Consider the following 15,975-nt stretch of genomic DNA (forward strand, 5'->3'; position numbering starts at 1 on the left):
TGCCTGCATCTGGCTGCTCTAGAAGCGCCTGCAATGTGTAAATCCTGGGCCATTAAAACTAGATTTCTCACTGCACAGCTGATTTTTTTCAAGGTTGTGAAAGGTGTGAAGATCCACAGTCAAAATACTGCTGTAACCCCTGTAACATCTACAGACAGCTGAATATTTAGGATAAGAAAGTCATGTGGCCCCTCTAAATGCCCCACCACCTGTAGGAGGGTTCCCTACATTGGGGCCAATAGGGCCTACATGTGATTTCTATGGGGTTAATGTGCAAATACTGCTGAAGCTTTTGTCATTGACTCTCAGCACATATTGCATGGGATTATGTGGATTTTTGCTATGTCATTGCCCATATCCAATTTATTATTTTATAGTTTTCTGAGCTCAGCATGAGTCTCCCAGACACTGAGATTCCACTGGGGTTTTGAGTGTGCACATTACTAGTTTTCCACTACATGCAGAGATTTTCTATTAACGTACATCATCATCCTGAGAAACAGCTCATCAAGGTTACAATATGTATTTGTGGGCTTCTGGGGGGGGGGGGGATATACAGGGAGAGGTACACCTAGACCTCCTAGGGAGATTAATCACAGCAAAACAGTAACAGGGTCATCACAAGTGGGGAAAACAGAATACAGTTCAATATATGGCCCTTCAGATTTTATTAACATATGCCTTCTTAAACCCTCTGACGGCTTTTGGCAGAACCTGCCTAATTGGTCCAAAATACCCAATATAAAATAGTGAAAGCTCCTGCTAAACAAATGGCAAGCCAAGTTATAGTATATAGTTTACAGAAACATGTACAAAAGGCTGTGTAGGAAAACGCAGATGGACAGAGATCCCATCGTCTTCAGGCTTCAGCACCATGGACAGAAGACTTAACATAACTCTGGACACCCTTAGCCAACTGCTGAAGGACACAACATGACCAGGCTCCAGTTCATTGCTGCCTATGGCCTCAAACCTTTAATCTATATCCCAGAGCTGTCACTCAGTGCCAAGGCCATCTTCCTGGTCTTGTACATCATCACTTTATCATGGCTGTTTGGCACAGTCTGGTGGTTTATATCATTATAGGAAAGAAGACCATGATGACAGTCACCAGGATCTCATTTGCTCAATGGCTTGTGCAGATGGACGGTACATTATACTGTACAGAATCAGGGAAGAATGAAGTACAGTATGCGGTGTATGAACAGGGGCAGAAACAGTCCAGTAGGTGGTAGAGAAACACTGATCAGTACAACTTACAGAGCAATATAGTGGGTACTGTGTAATGAAATGTAAAGTACAGCATGAGAAATATGGGCAGGTACAGTAAAGTAATACTGAGAGATATGGGCAGTGTGTAGGTAATTATTTCATGCCGGTCTTTCTGTTTCCAGTCACATTCTGTTCTTTATTCTATAGAATATAGACCATTACCCTTTAAAATCTTGTGGCTGGGCTACAGTTTTTGGGAATAGCATGCAGTTGTTCTGTATGCATGTTCCAAGACATATTTCCATATTTCCGTGACAAAGCTTGCCTGTTCATCCCATCTGCTTCTCCTCAATTTAGTTTTTTCCCCAAAGCAGAAACATAAATACATAAAAAGAATCTACCAGCTGCTAGTCCTGTTCTGAGTCACTGATACAACTTTCGTTCTCTGACTTCCAAACAGTGGACATGTTGTGCCTAAATTCACAGACCCTATAGAAGCAACATTTTCTTTTACTTAGTCTGCCCTCAAGGAGACAGCTCTAGTTTTCCAGCTTGACGTGTGGTCTCAGTTCTGCAGCTTGGAGAGTAGGTGCATATCTTAAAAATTACCTTTTATCTTCCTCATTACATGCACATGCCGGGCTGCCTCCTGTTGTGAGCACACACAAATCTATAGAACATCTTGGAACTGTGCTCTTAAAAGGCAGAGCCTGCCTGTCATATCGCTGGAATCCACATGCCCTGCCAGCAAATAGCATTCCTTTGTGTCGTCTTGTGTAAGCAGCAGTGCAGCGAGCAGGCAGTTATTCAGGCAGCACTTTTATAGCACAGCTGAGGCTACACTGCCCTCTGTGTTGTTAGCCAGGCAGACAGGGGAGGGAACAGTAGTTTCACAACAAGAGCAGGAGAGATTCTCTTCTTGTTTCTACACAGATGCCTCATTGGAAGAAGAAAAGTAGAACCCTTCAGAATGCAAGGAGAAAGCCAGCAAAGTTTGTGGGGTAAAAGTTTCCTCCTGGAGAACCCTATGGGGGCCATGGGTTATTACAGATTCAATCATTTTTGCAGTGTTTTATTTCAGTACTTAAACTTTCATATGCTTCCAAGTCGTTCTGTCCTCTGGGTCTACTTGTCTAGTCATCCTGGTTGGGGAGCTGCTGTGTGAGAGATCTTATTGTCTTCAAACTTCAGCACCATGGACAGAAGACTCAACATAACTCCGGAAACCCTAAGCCAACTGCTGAAGGAGCACAACATGACCAGGCTCCAGTTCATTGCTGCCTATGGCCTCAAACCTTTAGTCTATATCCCTGAGCTGCCCCTCAGTGCCAAGGCCATCTTCCTGGTCTTGTACATCATCATTTTTATCCTGGCTCTTTTTGGCAACAGTCTGGTGGTTTATATCATTATTAGAAAGAAGGCCATGAGGACAGTCACCAACATCTTCATCTGCTCAATGGCTTGCAGTGACTTGCTTGTAACTTTCTTCTGTATCCCTTTCACTCTGCTGCAGAACATCTCTTCGGAGTGGCTGGGAGGTAAGCAGACTTTATGCATACATTTACAGAGTACATCTGCCTGTCTATGTAACTGATTTCCTTGCAATGGCAGTCCCATTGTTGTCCTTCATCCTATGGGCATGTTAAAAACCATAACTGGTTTTTAAACTCCTCTTCATGGCCACTTACTGTAAGTGCTAATACAAAGGCAGCTCCTGCTTCTTTTATGCAAATGATAACTTCTGAAACAACCATACATTACTTTTAAATGTATATTATGTCCTCACATTATTTGGTGTGTTGCTGCCCCTATTATTATGTGTGTTTGTATATGTAATGCTAGAAGTATTGGGTTGTAATCACCAAAATAAAAGGTATCTGTTTCCTTAACAATTGTGGTTTAGAGCAGAATCTAGACATTTCACAGATGTTATTGTGTGTAAGTGAGCAGACGCCCACACTGCCCTTGGTTGCAACTCTTTATATGTATGATGCCAGACAGGCAAGTCTAGGAGTATTGTGTCTGCCTGGCCATGTGTGAGCCATGCTGCTGGAAAAGCACATTGAATAATACATGCAGTACTGAAAGTTACCCTTAATGAGTACACTTAGTACAACCTGCCTTCCACTGGTAACCTGTTTATATAGTAATATTTACATCTATAATGTACAAAGAACTGACTGGCTGCCCTGACATCTACTAGTTCATCGTCTCCACTTGCTTACACTGAGCTCTTCTGCAGCTCTCGCTTAGTAACCCCCGAGATTTCCTGGGCACATTTATTATTTGTTAGACACCATTGTTTCTTAAGCTTGGGTCCCTAGATGTTTCTGAACTGCAACTCCCAGAATCATCCAACATATTATTAAGGTAAAAAAGAAACTGGTCTCTACTAACACTCCATAGCCTGTCTGACCCTGAAATCTACTTTGCACCATATAGTGAATGTTTACATACATATAATGAACTGAATATGCGATAGAGACCTGATCTATGCTGTAAGCTCCACTGGGGCAAGGAGTGATTCAACGTGTGAATGATGAATTTTCTGTGCTGCAGAAATGTGTCAGTGCTATATATATATATATATATATATATATATATATATATATATATATATAAATGATAAAGACTATAAGTATATATAATGTGGGGAGGGGATGATACATAATGATAGATACAGAACAATAACTCTTTAGGGTAAATCTTGTTACCTCCAGTGTCCCCTCTGTCTCTGCAATGACAGGAAGGCTTACGTAGGGAAAGATAGCTCTATATTACTTAGAAATTCTTCACCAGCGTAAAGGATAACTATATGCCCCTCTGCTAGGTGCATTTAAGTTAGGAATTAGGTTTGGATATATGTATAATAACTGTGCAAATTGAGCATGTAAGGTATGCTTCTAAATGTGTGGGCTTAATAGGAAACAATTGCTCCTAATTGGTTATTTTTCTAGGCTGGTGAACTTTCCCTTTCAGACAAGACAACTCACACTTGTACTGGCATTTGGACAGCTTTGCCCAGGGACCCACAGGTGTTATGTATTCAGGGATTGTACAGTTATAGATGATGAATAGTGATACGCACAAACAGGGCTAACCCAAACAATTTTGTGAGCATGTTATATGCCTCTGCTCATCTCATTTATACCTCTTTGTATCAGTAAAGTGCAACTAAATGTGTGTCCTGTTGCTTTGTAGTGTTGGGGACCAGAGTTCGATTCTGACCCGGAGTTTGCATGTTCGGCCCATGTTTGTGTGGGTTTTTTCTGGTCCTCACCCACACTCCAAACACATACCTGTAGGTTAATGGCTACTCATGAAATTGACCCTGGTATGCTAAAATGTAATAAGGAACTTAGATTGTATGCTCCATTGGGACAGTGATAATATTGATAATGGATAATCTCTGTAAAGCTCTGGCACATAATGAAATGATAGTAAGTACTTATTTACCTCTAGAGTTTGCTTGTTTCTTGGGGCTGATGTGTTTCCCCACCATTGGTCTCAGTGAAACATGTGCATATTTCCCCCCCGGGGTACAATAGCTGGCACTTGGCTACAAACACCAGTGTGTGAAGGGGTGGGGGCACTATGGCAATAAATAGCACTCAGTAGGATATGCTTTCAGCAGTGGAGATAGAATTAACACATTAATAGGCAACTGCAGACACTCATGGTCCTTTGGCTGTAACTGAGATGCTCAGTTAATATATCAAAGATTTATTGAGTAGCGATTTGAAGTCATTAAAACATTAAATTTGCAGACATATGTTTGGCCAATACAAAGCTATAGGATTATATATGTCTGTAGCCTTCTAGTAACAGATATTGGGTCCATTCTGTTTGTACCTTTGGGTTGGCTCACTTCCTGCATATGAAGTGTCATAGACAACTGGGTCTGGGGAAGCCAGAAGAAAGAATGGTCTAATATTTCCTAATAATAAATGACCAATTATGCTAAACACACTCATAGCTAATTTAAAAATTCATGGAGTGTTACTAATTGGACCAAACGGTAAAAAACATGCACTAGAAATGATCAGATTAAGTCCATACCCCATGCATCATAAAGAACTAAAATCTATTCTAGGTATAAATGTGTTCTAAACATTTTATGTTATATATGTTTATTGCAGTTTGTGTTCTGACTGTATTACCCCATGGTTCCATAATTGCGCCCTTCAGTTTTACTGTACAATCTCGTGGGGCATGTAACCAAGAATGAAAGGGAACATCTCTCCTCCCGTGCTTATACTTATATTAAGCCAGCCAGCCAGGCACTTTACAGTCCCAGATAAGGTGCTACTCCTGTGGTGGCCACTTATGTCTGTGCATGAATCGGGTCCTCGCTCATTCAGTCCGTCTTCTGAACAGTTCCATTCAATTACGGTTGTGTAAGGGATCCTTCAGAAATAATTAGGCACATAGAGTCTATCCTGGCTGCCTGACAGTATATAAAACAATGTCATATCTCTGGTCACCGCAGGTATTGAAGCTATGCCAACAAAATGACATTGCCATTATCTCCCAATCAGAGATCTGCCCCTTTGCATACTACCTACTGCTGAATTTCTATTAACCTTTCTTCTACCAGCGACAGTGACAATCCTTCCCTCTTAATGCTGAGTCTCCTGACCGGCTTATTCTATTGAATCTAATTATATTCCTCATTTACCCACTGACCTGCTTTTCTCTTCTTTCTATCCCTCATGCACTCAGATATACATTCCTCATTATGCAGATACATGGAATGCACACATTATGTACAGAGAGCTGCTAAATAGATAGATGTAAACTGGCACTCTTAAGTATGGGTAGGAGAATTAGTATATAATCAGCATTCAGTAAGCCTCTTAGATGAGCCACATTACTTAAATTTGGTTTCATGGGCAACAGCCAAAATATGACAAGCCAGGATCAGCTGGTCCATTCGCTCTTTTTTTTGCTTCGCGCAGCTGAGTTTTGAAAGCTCAGAGCTGGGATTGGTTCTTCAGTGTAAATTTAAACCATTTACAGTGCTTCTTCAGGGAGATATTAGGCTAATCACACAAATCATTAAATTGTCCTGGAACACGGGCCTCTGGGAGGAGAGCGGCTGCATGCTGAGTTTCCATCATTTAATGGCCTTGTTTATTTTTTACTACTGTCTGAATTTCTAATAGAGTTGAGTAGTGCTTGGAACTGAGCAATTACTTCTGGTACTTGGGATTGGTCAGACTCTTTGCAGATAATTCATGGAAATCTTTACCAACCAGCAATGTTATTCCTAAAATTAAAGGGGGACATTTTAGCAGCCTGGGCGGCATTTGCCAGAATCCACAGATTTCCAGTGTGGGCCTGGGTGTGCATTATGTTTATCCACAGAATAGAGTGCATTGTGCCTATTGATCCTGGGGAAGCCTGGAGTGGGAGTAGGTTGAGAGATCCCAAAGCAGGTTGCATCAACGGGTGAATGAATGGTATTCAGTGCATATTCCAGAAGTGACACAACCTTTACTCTGAAAATGCTGGACACAATTTGCACCTGGTTTGCATCAAAGTGCAAGCAGTAGCTGCAACTTTGTGCTCGGCCTTAATAACACTGGAGTTCTGGGGAAAAAAGCTGCTTTGTGGGTAAAAATGGTGAATTGCATCCAAAATTACACTTTGCACATAGCACTTGCAGTCATACAGTACATTTTTGTAACCTTTTTGTAATGGTGCCTATAGTAGCAGTGAGTTTGCGGTGTAAATTGGTCATGCTGGGCCCCCCTCCAGAAAAAGCTTTTGAAAGTGTACGACACAGAAAGGGGGAGGCTAAGGTATAGCAGGCCACGTGGTTTGGGCACCCTGCTGCCTGGGCCCCCCGTGACTGTGGGGTCATATAGATATATATATATATAGACTGTCTGGGTGCTAGGAGCTGCATTCAAGTTGGACATGCCTGTTATTTAAATAGCTATTTTTGTGGCCAGGGTTCCAGACTTTCCTTATAGTCACAGTCTAACCTCACTTATAATTCTTTCCTGTACTCTGTGATATAAAGTACAGAATAACTGAAAGGGTGGGGAATAATTGCATGGCCCCTGTGCATATAACCATAACAGTAATGTCAACTAACCCCAAGTTATCAGGGAGATAATGATCCAGCCCTGGAATTTCTACTCCAAAATCCTTTGTAGCTCAAAATGGTATCATAAAACAAGGACTCAAAATTGCCTGGATCATTATCACCCTCATGACTAGGGGTTAGTCACATTCTCTGCCATTATAATAAACAAATGGGATAACATGATGCATTAACTGCTTGGCCTGAAGTCATATTCAGCCAATTAGCATCTTTTGTTCCTTTAGATGGAGCCACATCCCATAAGTTTAATAGCTAAAGATAGACGCTTGCCTAATTGCCAGCCAGTGAGTGGCTCACATGTCAGTCACAGCTGTGATATTGCTAGCCATGGCTTGGCGCCACAGATACTGAGAGCCTTGTATGCAAGATCTTGAGTGCCAAGAATGTAAATCCTTTGTATAAATCTTTTCTTTCAGTTGTGGAATGCTGCATCAATTCAGAAACAACAACTGTGCTTAGCAAATAAATGAGCTTGCACTCCTTTCTGAAAATACCTCTATTTCATAACAATTTAGATGCAGTTTATCTTTGCTATTTGAATACAGGGATGGGACCTGTTATCCAGAATGCTCGGTATAGTCATAACAATCATATCTTTCACATAACAGTATATACATTAATGGCATATAAGTAAGATGCTGCTTTCCATTTCTTACTTAATACAGGTATAGGATCTACTATCTGGAATACTTGGTAACTGGGGTTTTCTGGATAAAGGATCTTTCTATAATTTGTATCTCCATTCTTTAAAGGGATGTCTTTAAAGGGATGATTTTTTTGCTATACCTTAAATAACTCACTCTAGTATTTAAACATTTATTCTTGAACCAATAAATGTATTTTTAGCTGTAATATTGGTGTGTAGGTGCCATCTCAGTGCATTGTGCCTGAGTCTGAGCTTTCAGAAGGAGCCAGTGCTACACATTAGAACTGCTTTCAGGTAACCTATTGTTTCTCCTACTCCCATGTAACTGGAGGAGTCCCAAGCCGGACTTGGATTTCTTACTATTGAGTACTATACTGATACCTACTGGGAGCTGCTATCTTGCTCCCTTCTCATTGTTCTGCTGATTGGCTGCTGGGAGGGGGCAATATTTGCAGCTCAGCAGTAAATTGTGACTGAAGTTTATCCAACAGTATTCCTTTAAGTCTATTAAGAATACATTTAAACATTAATTAATCTCAATCAGATTGTTTTGCCTTCAGTTAGGGTTAATTATATCTTAGTTGGGATCAAGTACAAGGTACTGATTTATTATTACAGAGAAAAAATAAATCATTTTTAAAAATTTGAATTATTTGGTTAAATTTGGAGCTTCACGGATAACAGGTTTCCAAATAATCAAACCCATACCTGTAATAGGTCTGAGGACAGCAGATACATATTCCCCCCAAATCTCACTGTACTTGACCTTTAGTCAGGACTTGTATGTAGTACAGCAAATTGCCTCAGGCTGAGCCCCCCTGCCACTGCTCCAAGACCGCAGCCCCACCTTTTGTTCTAAAGCGTTACAATTTCATACATTAGTTGCAGGTACCCGAAACCCATTAACTAATCAATAATTGTAACAATTACTGTCTAACAGACTTTATTTAAGCTTTACAGGGGGGAGTGTTATGAAAAATGAAATTAATTGTGCTACAGACTGTGCACTATGTAAGGGTTTTAATTATGGGCAGAAAAGCTACTGCTACTGCTAAAAATACAACGCGCAGCACGGGGTGGGAGTACGGCTGTTTCATAATATGATGTGGCCAGCAGCCCGTGCTAGAGAGCATCGTAAATCCTCCTGACGCAGCACTGAAACTGAAAATCAGTGCCAAGTTTTAAAATGAAAATGCCTATGAGAAAATGAAAAAAAACCCCAACAATTGTGATCATAACTGCACCCTACCACCAAAGCACCCCAAACGGTAGCTTTGGACAAAATAAAACATAACTTGTATTGATAGGCAAGATAGAATGTCTGAAAATGGGAAACCACATCAGTTAATAGAGCTTCTCCAGTAGAATCCTGCATTGAAGTCTATTTCTCAAAAACACAGACAGATTTCTTTATATTTAATTTTTAAATTTCACATGGCGATATTTTTCATTTCCCAGGGTGCCACAGCTATGTGACTGATAAACTTCAGTCACACTTTACTGATGCGCTGCAAGTTGAAGTGATATCCCTCCCCAGAAGCCAATCAGCAGAACAATGGAAAGGCAGCAAGATAGCATCCCAGTAGGTATCAGAATAGCACTAGTAATCACAATAGTAAGAAATCCAAGTCAGGCTTGGGACTCCTCCAGTTACATGGGAGTAGGAGAAATAATAGGTTACATGAAAGCAGTTCTGATGTGTAGCGCTGGCTCCTTCTGAAAGCTCAGACTCACACATTTAGACTTTATGGGACATTGATGCTAGATTAGAGCTACAGTAACTGTAGCAAGAATCATGACAACACATTAATTGTTTCAGGCTTCCTTGTCTAGGGGGATGGAACAAAAACACATTTTTTTTTTTAGAACTTTGATGCATATTGGCCTCCATATGGGTCTACAGTCTTTCATACAACTTTATACCACTTAGTGCTCATTTACTAGTCTTTAGAGCACACCCATTAATGCTCATTTAATAGCACTTTCACCCCCTGGGGTTGTAGCACTCTGTATGGATCACTAGATTGGAAACTGGTTCTCTATGGAGAGAGCAGAGTCAGGAGCCCAGTGTCAGGGCCCCAATGCATGCTGCGCCTCCTTCCATTCCCTAACTTGCATATCCAAATGAAGCACAAGCAGTTTGGGGTAGGTAGGGGGAGAGAGGTTAGGACGCCTACATGCCTCCCCCCCACCCATTTTAAATTTAGTGTGGCCTAACGCAGGTCACACTAATTTCACACAGCAGTCTGCAGGTCTCTGTGCTCTGAAATGGAGTGCAGAAGCCTGTGGCTATTCACCCAAGTGGGGACTACAGAGTAGCTCAATTGTGGCCTTTTTGGCACTTTACACACCACTTGGGGCATTTTAAATGGCCCTTAATAATTTATTAAATATATGGGAACCCCCTGGTAACCCCCAGGAACCAGCTGGTACAACTATGTCTCGCTCTAGCATGTGTCAACTCCTTGAAGGTCCCTCATTAGACAAAGTTATAGGTCACCCATATTAATTATCGTTGTACAATGTCTAATTATTCCCTCCCCCTGTTCCTCTGTTAGCTATTCTCAGTAGAAAAACTGCCCGGGTTTGACTTTCCTTTTGGATCAGGGACCACATGGGCTTATTGATGTGGTCCTTACGACAAGGGCTCCTATTCCCGTAGTTTGGTGACCTTGCCAAAGTAGCGGATCTTATAGTGTATAGCCACCCTACCACATACACATATATATCCTTCAGACATGAAAAAAACCTCAGTACCCCCCGGGCACATATAAAGTGCTCATAAATGCATTTTATTTATCTACTGTTTGAAGCTACAGTGATGGCTAAGGGTAATTGGAGCTGCATGTCCTAGTTGCTTAGGGGCAGAAGCTTGATGCCCTTGATTTTGCTGCTTTACCACGCTATTCTTACTGCTTTCTTTATTCAGTAATACAACTTGGTGTCCTCACGTGCCTCTCAGCTATAACAATGAGCTGTCTATAATGCAATGAGGTGATTTATTTGTTTAGGGCACATGATTCATCTATTGAAGCTAAGGTCAAATGAGTTTTCCTCTAGAAAATAAATAGGGAATGTGTTACTCTGTAAGACTTGTATCCAATATCATTATGTGCATGCTAGCAGGGTGAAGGGAAGCCATTTACTTTGCGTGTGTTTGTTGCACCTCACTTCTTTTTTCCATTTAACTTCATTAAAGGGGTAGAAAAGGGGGTTGTAATCCCAAATAGATCATTTTTCATAATAAAAAAATGTAAGCAAATGTAATTTAAAGCCCCTTTTCAATATACATTAATTTCAAAAGTGCAGAGCTTTTACAATAAATATAAACCATCAAAAGAAATGAACGTGGGATTGCTCAGAGCACTTTCCTAACCATTAAACTGCTAATATTATGAATTCCGAACCACACCGCCACCACCAGCCAGCCGGCTATAAATTAATTCACTGAAGAAAGGAATGTCTTTTAAAATAAAATAAAATAATGAAACAAAATTAATCTAAATTGCAAAAGTGCTTAGAAGAAGGCGGTGAGCAATTTTACATTAAGTTTTGAGGTTTTACATTGCTATTGAAAGTAGCATCCCTCTGTCCTTTGATCACTGCTGGTTCTTACTACATGTACAATTATAGAGATAGTTTTCCTCTAGCCAAGACTCCATACCCCACAATGCCTTGCACGCTTCTATAATGCTCCTATTCGGGTCTCTAGTAAGGATATTGCTCTTATTCTTCATAGCCAAAAATAATATACATATTTGAATGGGAGCTGGCTACTGTAAATATGTTTCATAGCTAAGTTAATCATTTTTTTCCATAACTTTTTAAACTCTTTAAAGGAGAAGGAAAGGTAAAAACTAAGTAAGCTTTATCAGAAAGGTCTATGTAAATACAGCCATAAGCACTCACAGAAACGCTGCACTGACTCTCTGTCAAAAGAAACAGGATTTGTTGTCTCTTTGTTTTCCTGTGCCAGAGACACACAGCTCTCTCCTCTCTCCAGGCAGATTTTGCTCAGGCGCCTTCTATGGTGTCCGATCGAAATCTTTTAACCGGCCCAATCGGCGAGTCGACTGCAGCCTCCTGCGATATCGGTCGACTCACCGACTTGCCATACACGCACCGAATATCGTACGAAATGAGGTTTCGTACGATATTATCGGTGCGTGTATGGCCAGCTTTAGTTCAGCAGCTCTCCAGTCTGGAATTTCAGCAGCTATCTGGTTGCTAGGGTCTTGTTTATCTTAGCAATCAGGCAGCGGTTTGAATAAGAGACTGGACTATAAATAGGAGAGGAACTGAATAGAAAGATAAGGGATAAAAAGGAACAATAGTCATAAAGTTGTAAGCTCACAGTAATAGCTTTTTGGCTGCCGGAGTCCGTGACCCCCATTTGAACGCTGTAAAGATGTAGAAGAGGAAAGAAAATAATTCAAAAACTACAACAAATAATGAATCAAGATCAATTGCAGAGTAGGACATTTTATTACACACTAAAAGTTGCCTGAAAGGTGAACCACCCCTTTAAAGCATCAATTTGCCCTTAGTAGAACTAGTTTAACTTGCAGTAAATCTGGAACTCACATATGCCGCAGGAGAAAACAGTACAGAAAAATATCAACTAGTAATTGTTAGATAGATGTATTATTGCAATAATAGTTGCCCTTAAACATTTAATATACAGTATACTTGTACAACAGCATCTTGTCAACCGAAGAATATGATTTCTATACCTATTAATTATTGCACCCGATAACAGATCCTATAGGGGAAAGGGTCAGTTTGCTGCCTCCCATAAGGAGCATATCCAGTTCAGTCATGTCCTACTTTCTATGGCATTTAAGCCACTTTTATAGGACACATTCTCCTGGGCATCATGGTAAATGACTTTAGTAAATCTCTTCTAACATGGTTGCAATTCGCCTATGTCGTACCTTCCAGCAAATTTTATATTTTTGTGACATTATCATGAATGATGCATTGTGTGCTTAATAGTTTAGTCCTTATGGGCATGGTTAAACTGCTTTTAAACATTTTTTTTCACATATTATTGCAATTGACATAAAATCAGTAGATGGTGGCGCATTGATGTGTTTGTATAGAGCTGCAGAGACTTCATTCGTGTCAGTTTATCTGCATGTTCCTTATAGTATTCATCTTTAGAGACAGTTTCCTCTCTGCAGAAATAGCTTTGTTGTGCCTGACAGTGCAGATACTGAGGGTCACTGAGTAGGGCACAGCCCGAGGCTCGGAGCTCCAGGGTCCTGATGATGAGTTGGTGCCTCAAGCGCCTCAACTGATCTATCTATATCTACATCTGTAAATCTATAGATACACATTTATCAATTCATTAAAAATTAATTGGAAAAAAAATAAATATCTGGAGCTTCTCATAATCCCCTGTTGTAGTGTGACCAAGGGCTACTGGATGACCTGAATGTAGGGACTTTTTACCTTGCTTCTTGCCCTGTGTTCATCTCTGCTCATCTCATGTAAAGGACACCTATGTAATGATACTTTATTCCTCGTTTTAGATTAAAAAAAAAAAATTAAGGCCATGTTTTTAATATGCCCAAGCCATCCCCAGTTATAACTGGCCATACCCTGAATTCACTAGAAGCTACCATATAGAAACTAGCTCTACTTAATTCAAATGTACTTTTCAGGACTGTACAACCAAAACAAGATCTGTTGAGAGGTGGGCACAGTCTAAAGCTGGGTATAAACTATTAGATCCACCAGTCTGGGGAGGTTGCCAAAAGTGGATCTTTGCCTGATTTGGCCACCAACACTCTGGGTCTTTGCTTAATAGATATCTGTCTCTGGGTATCCTGTTCAATAGATTCTAAATAGGCAGGCCATAAGGAGGGCCCCATATAAGAGCCAATAATTAGTTTAGAGTCATCAACTCGTGGCACGTGAGCTTACATATTTTGGCCAAACTGTGGTACTAACACCTCATTTTTTGTAAAAATTATTTTTAAAGGCAAACTAAGCGCTGACAAACTTTCTTTCTCTTTGTGTATATTTAATGGCTTTTTATCGTTTATAGCAGCTTGTCAACTCCAGATTGTGGGTTAGACCGAGCGCTGGCACAATAGTGTGTTTCTAGCAGCTGGTCAACACTACAGCGTGGGTTAGACCGAGCGCTGGCGATTTCTTTCTGTGTTTTGTGTACAAATTGTAGCCAAATTTTGCTTCTAGCTGCTATGTAGCCTTTAAACCAATGAATCACTTTCATGTGTGTGTTAATGAGCTGGGGCTTAAAAGCTCCCTGCTTTCCCACTAGAGCCTTTTTGAGCTAAAGGTAGGTGCAATAGGTGTTACTACTCAGTCACATTGTTTTCTGGGGGACTTTATTTTAATTGCATCACAGACTCAAAGTCATTAGACAGTGTAGGACTCACGTACAGTGAGGGGCCTTGACGTGGCACGTGAGCTTACATATTTTGGCCAAAGTGTGGTACTAACACCTCATTTTTTGTAAAAATTATTTTTAAAGGCAAACTAAGCGCTGGCAAACTTTCTTTCTCTTTGTGTATATTTAATGGCTTTTTATCGTTTATAGCAGCTGGTCAACTCCAGATTGTGGGTTGGACCGAGCGCTGGCACAATAGTGTGTTTCTAGCAGCTGGTCAACACTACAGCGTGGGTTAGACCGAGCGCTGGCGATTTCTTTCTGTGTTTTATCAACTTTTATAAGCCCACCTTAAGCCAGTAGTCAGCAGGGACCTCTATACCACATAACATAGTTACAGTGATTGTTATTTTTCAGTTATCCAACTATGGTTCAATTAATACCTAATGCCTAATACCTAATACCTAATAATGGCATCAAACAAGTATGTACCCCAAATCTAATTCCACAGAGAAAGTTATCCATTCCCAATTATAACTGGCCTGACTCAATAAAAATAAGCTCTATCTAACTTAAAGTTACTTTTTAGGACTATCCCAACAAAACAGGATCTAATGCTGGGTATAAACTGTAAGATCTGCTAGTCTGGCAACATTGCTTAACCAGAGGATCTTTACCTGATTTGGTCACCAACACTCTTGGCCTTTTTTCAATAAATATCTCTCTCTAATTATCCTGCTAAATAGATTCTGGACAGGCCATCAGGAGGCCCCCGTATACCAATCAGTATTCTGCCTACTTAGGCTTGAGTCATCAACTTTTATCAGGGATACCGCATAGCAAATTTATAGATATTATAAAAAAATAACTTATGAGTCATCCTACCATGGTTCCAAAAATACCTAGGGCATCAAACAAGAATGTACCCCAAATCTCACCCCGGCTGGCATTCAGAGTGGTATTGCCAATTAGTCCTGGGATTTTAACTACAGTGACTGACCTGATTTCAAGTCTATTACCTGTACTTTTCCTGGACAAAACAAATAACTGGTTGCTTTCTAAGGGGAATTTCTATATTTGTGTATTGAACATGTATGCTTTTATCTGCTTTGAAAAATAATTATATTGTGGCTTCTGAAACATCAGCAATTAGAGATTTAAACACTTTTAAGGCCACTGACACATGGGGAGATTAGTTGCCCCGCGATTAATCTCTTCTAACGGTGGCAACTAACCTCCGAATTCGGACAAAGTTTCCTCTCAAGGTGACTTTGGGCGACTTTAGAAAGTGAAGTAAAACGAAGCGACATATACCGTACGTCTTCCTACCGGTAGGAAAGCAGTAATAGCAGTAGCCACTGCTAGAGAAGATTAGTCGTGGGGTGACTAATCTCCGCGTGTGTTACTGGCCTAAAGCTGGTGGTCAATTTGACCTTAATTTACAAAATGACCTTTCCATGGTGTAGAAAAAAATATGCTTTTAACTTGGCATCACCCAAACAGACCCAACTTTTTAATGATCAAATGATGCTATTTATGCATAATATTAACAAGAGGGAAATTAATTTATTATGATGAATTAATTTTAAATAGGTGCGATGAGATGGGTGTGCTATATGCATGAAAATGGGAATTCATTGAGTACTG

At 40.4% G+C, this 15,975-nt stretch overlaps 1 protein-coding gene across 1 annotated transcript in view; it reads left to right on the top strand.

The window, feature by feature from the left end:
- The first annotated feature begins 1,818 nt into the window (after positions 1–1,818).
- The window catches only part of qrfprl2.2 (pyroglutamylated RFamide peptide receptor-like 2 gene 2[provisional]), a 75,755-nt gene continuing 61,598 nt past the window's right edge, over positions 1,819–15,975 (top strand). The window contains exon 1 of the mRNA XM_002935306.5: positions 1,819–2,750. Coding sequence (XP_002935352.5) covers positions 2,408–2,750 — 343 coding nt within the window. The 5' untranslated portion in view covers positions 1,819–2,407. The remainder of the gene's footprint in view (positions 2,751–15,975) is intronic.

The sequence above is a fragment of the Xenopus tropicalis genome, chromosome 3, assembly GCF_000004195.4.
Source record: "Xenopus tropicalis strain Nigerian chromosome 3, UCB_Xtro_10.0, whole genome shotgun sequence".
NCBI classification, from domain to species: domain Eukaryota; kingdom Metazoa; phylum Chordata; class Amphibia; order Anura; family Pipidae; genus Xenopus; species Xenopus tropicalis.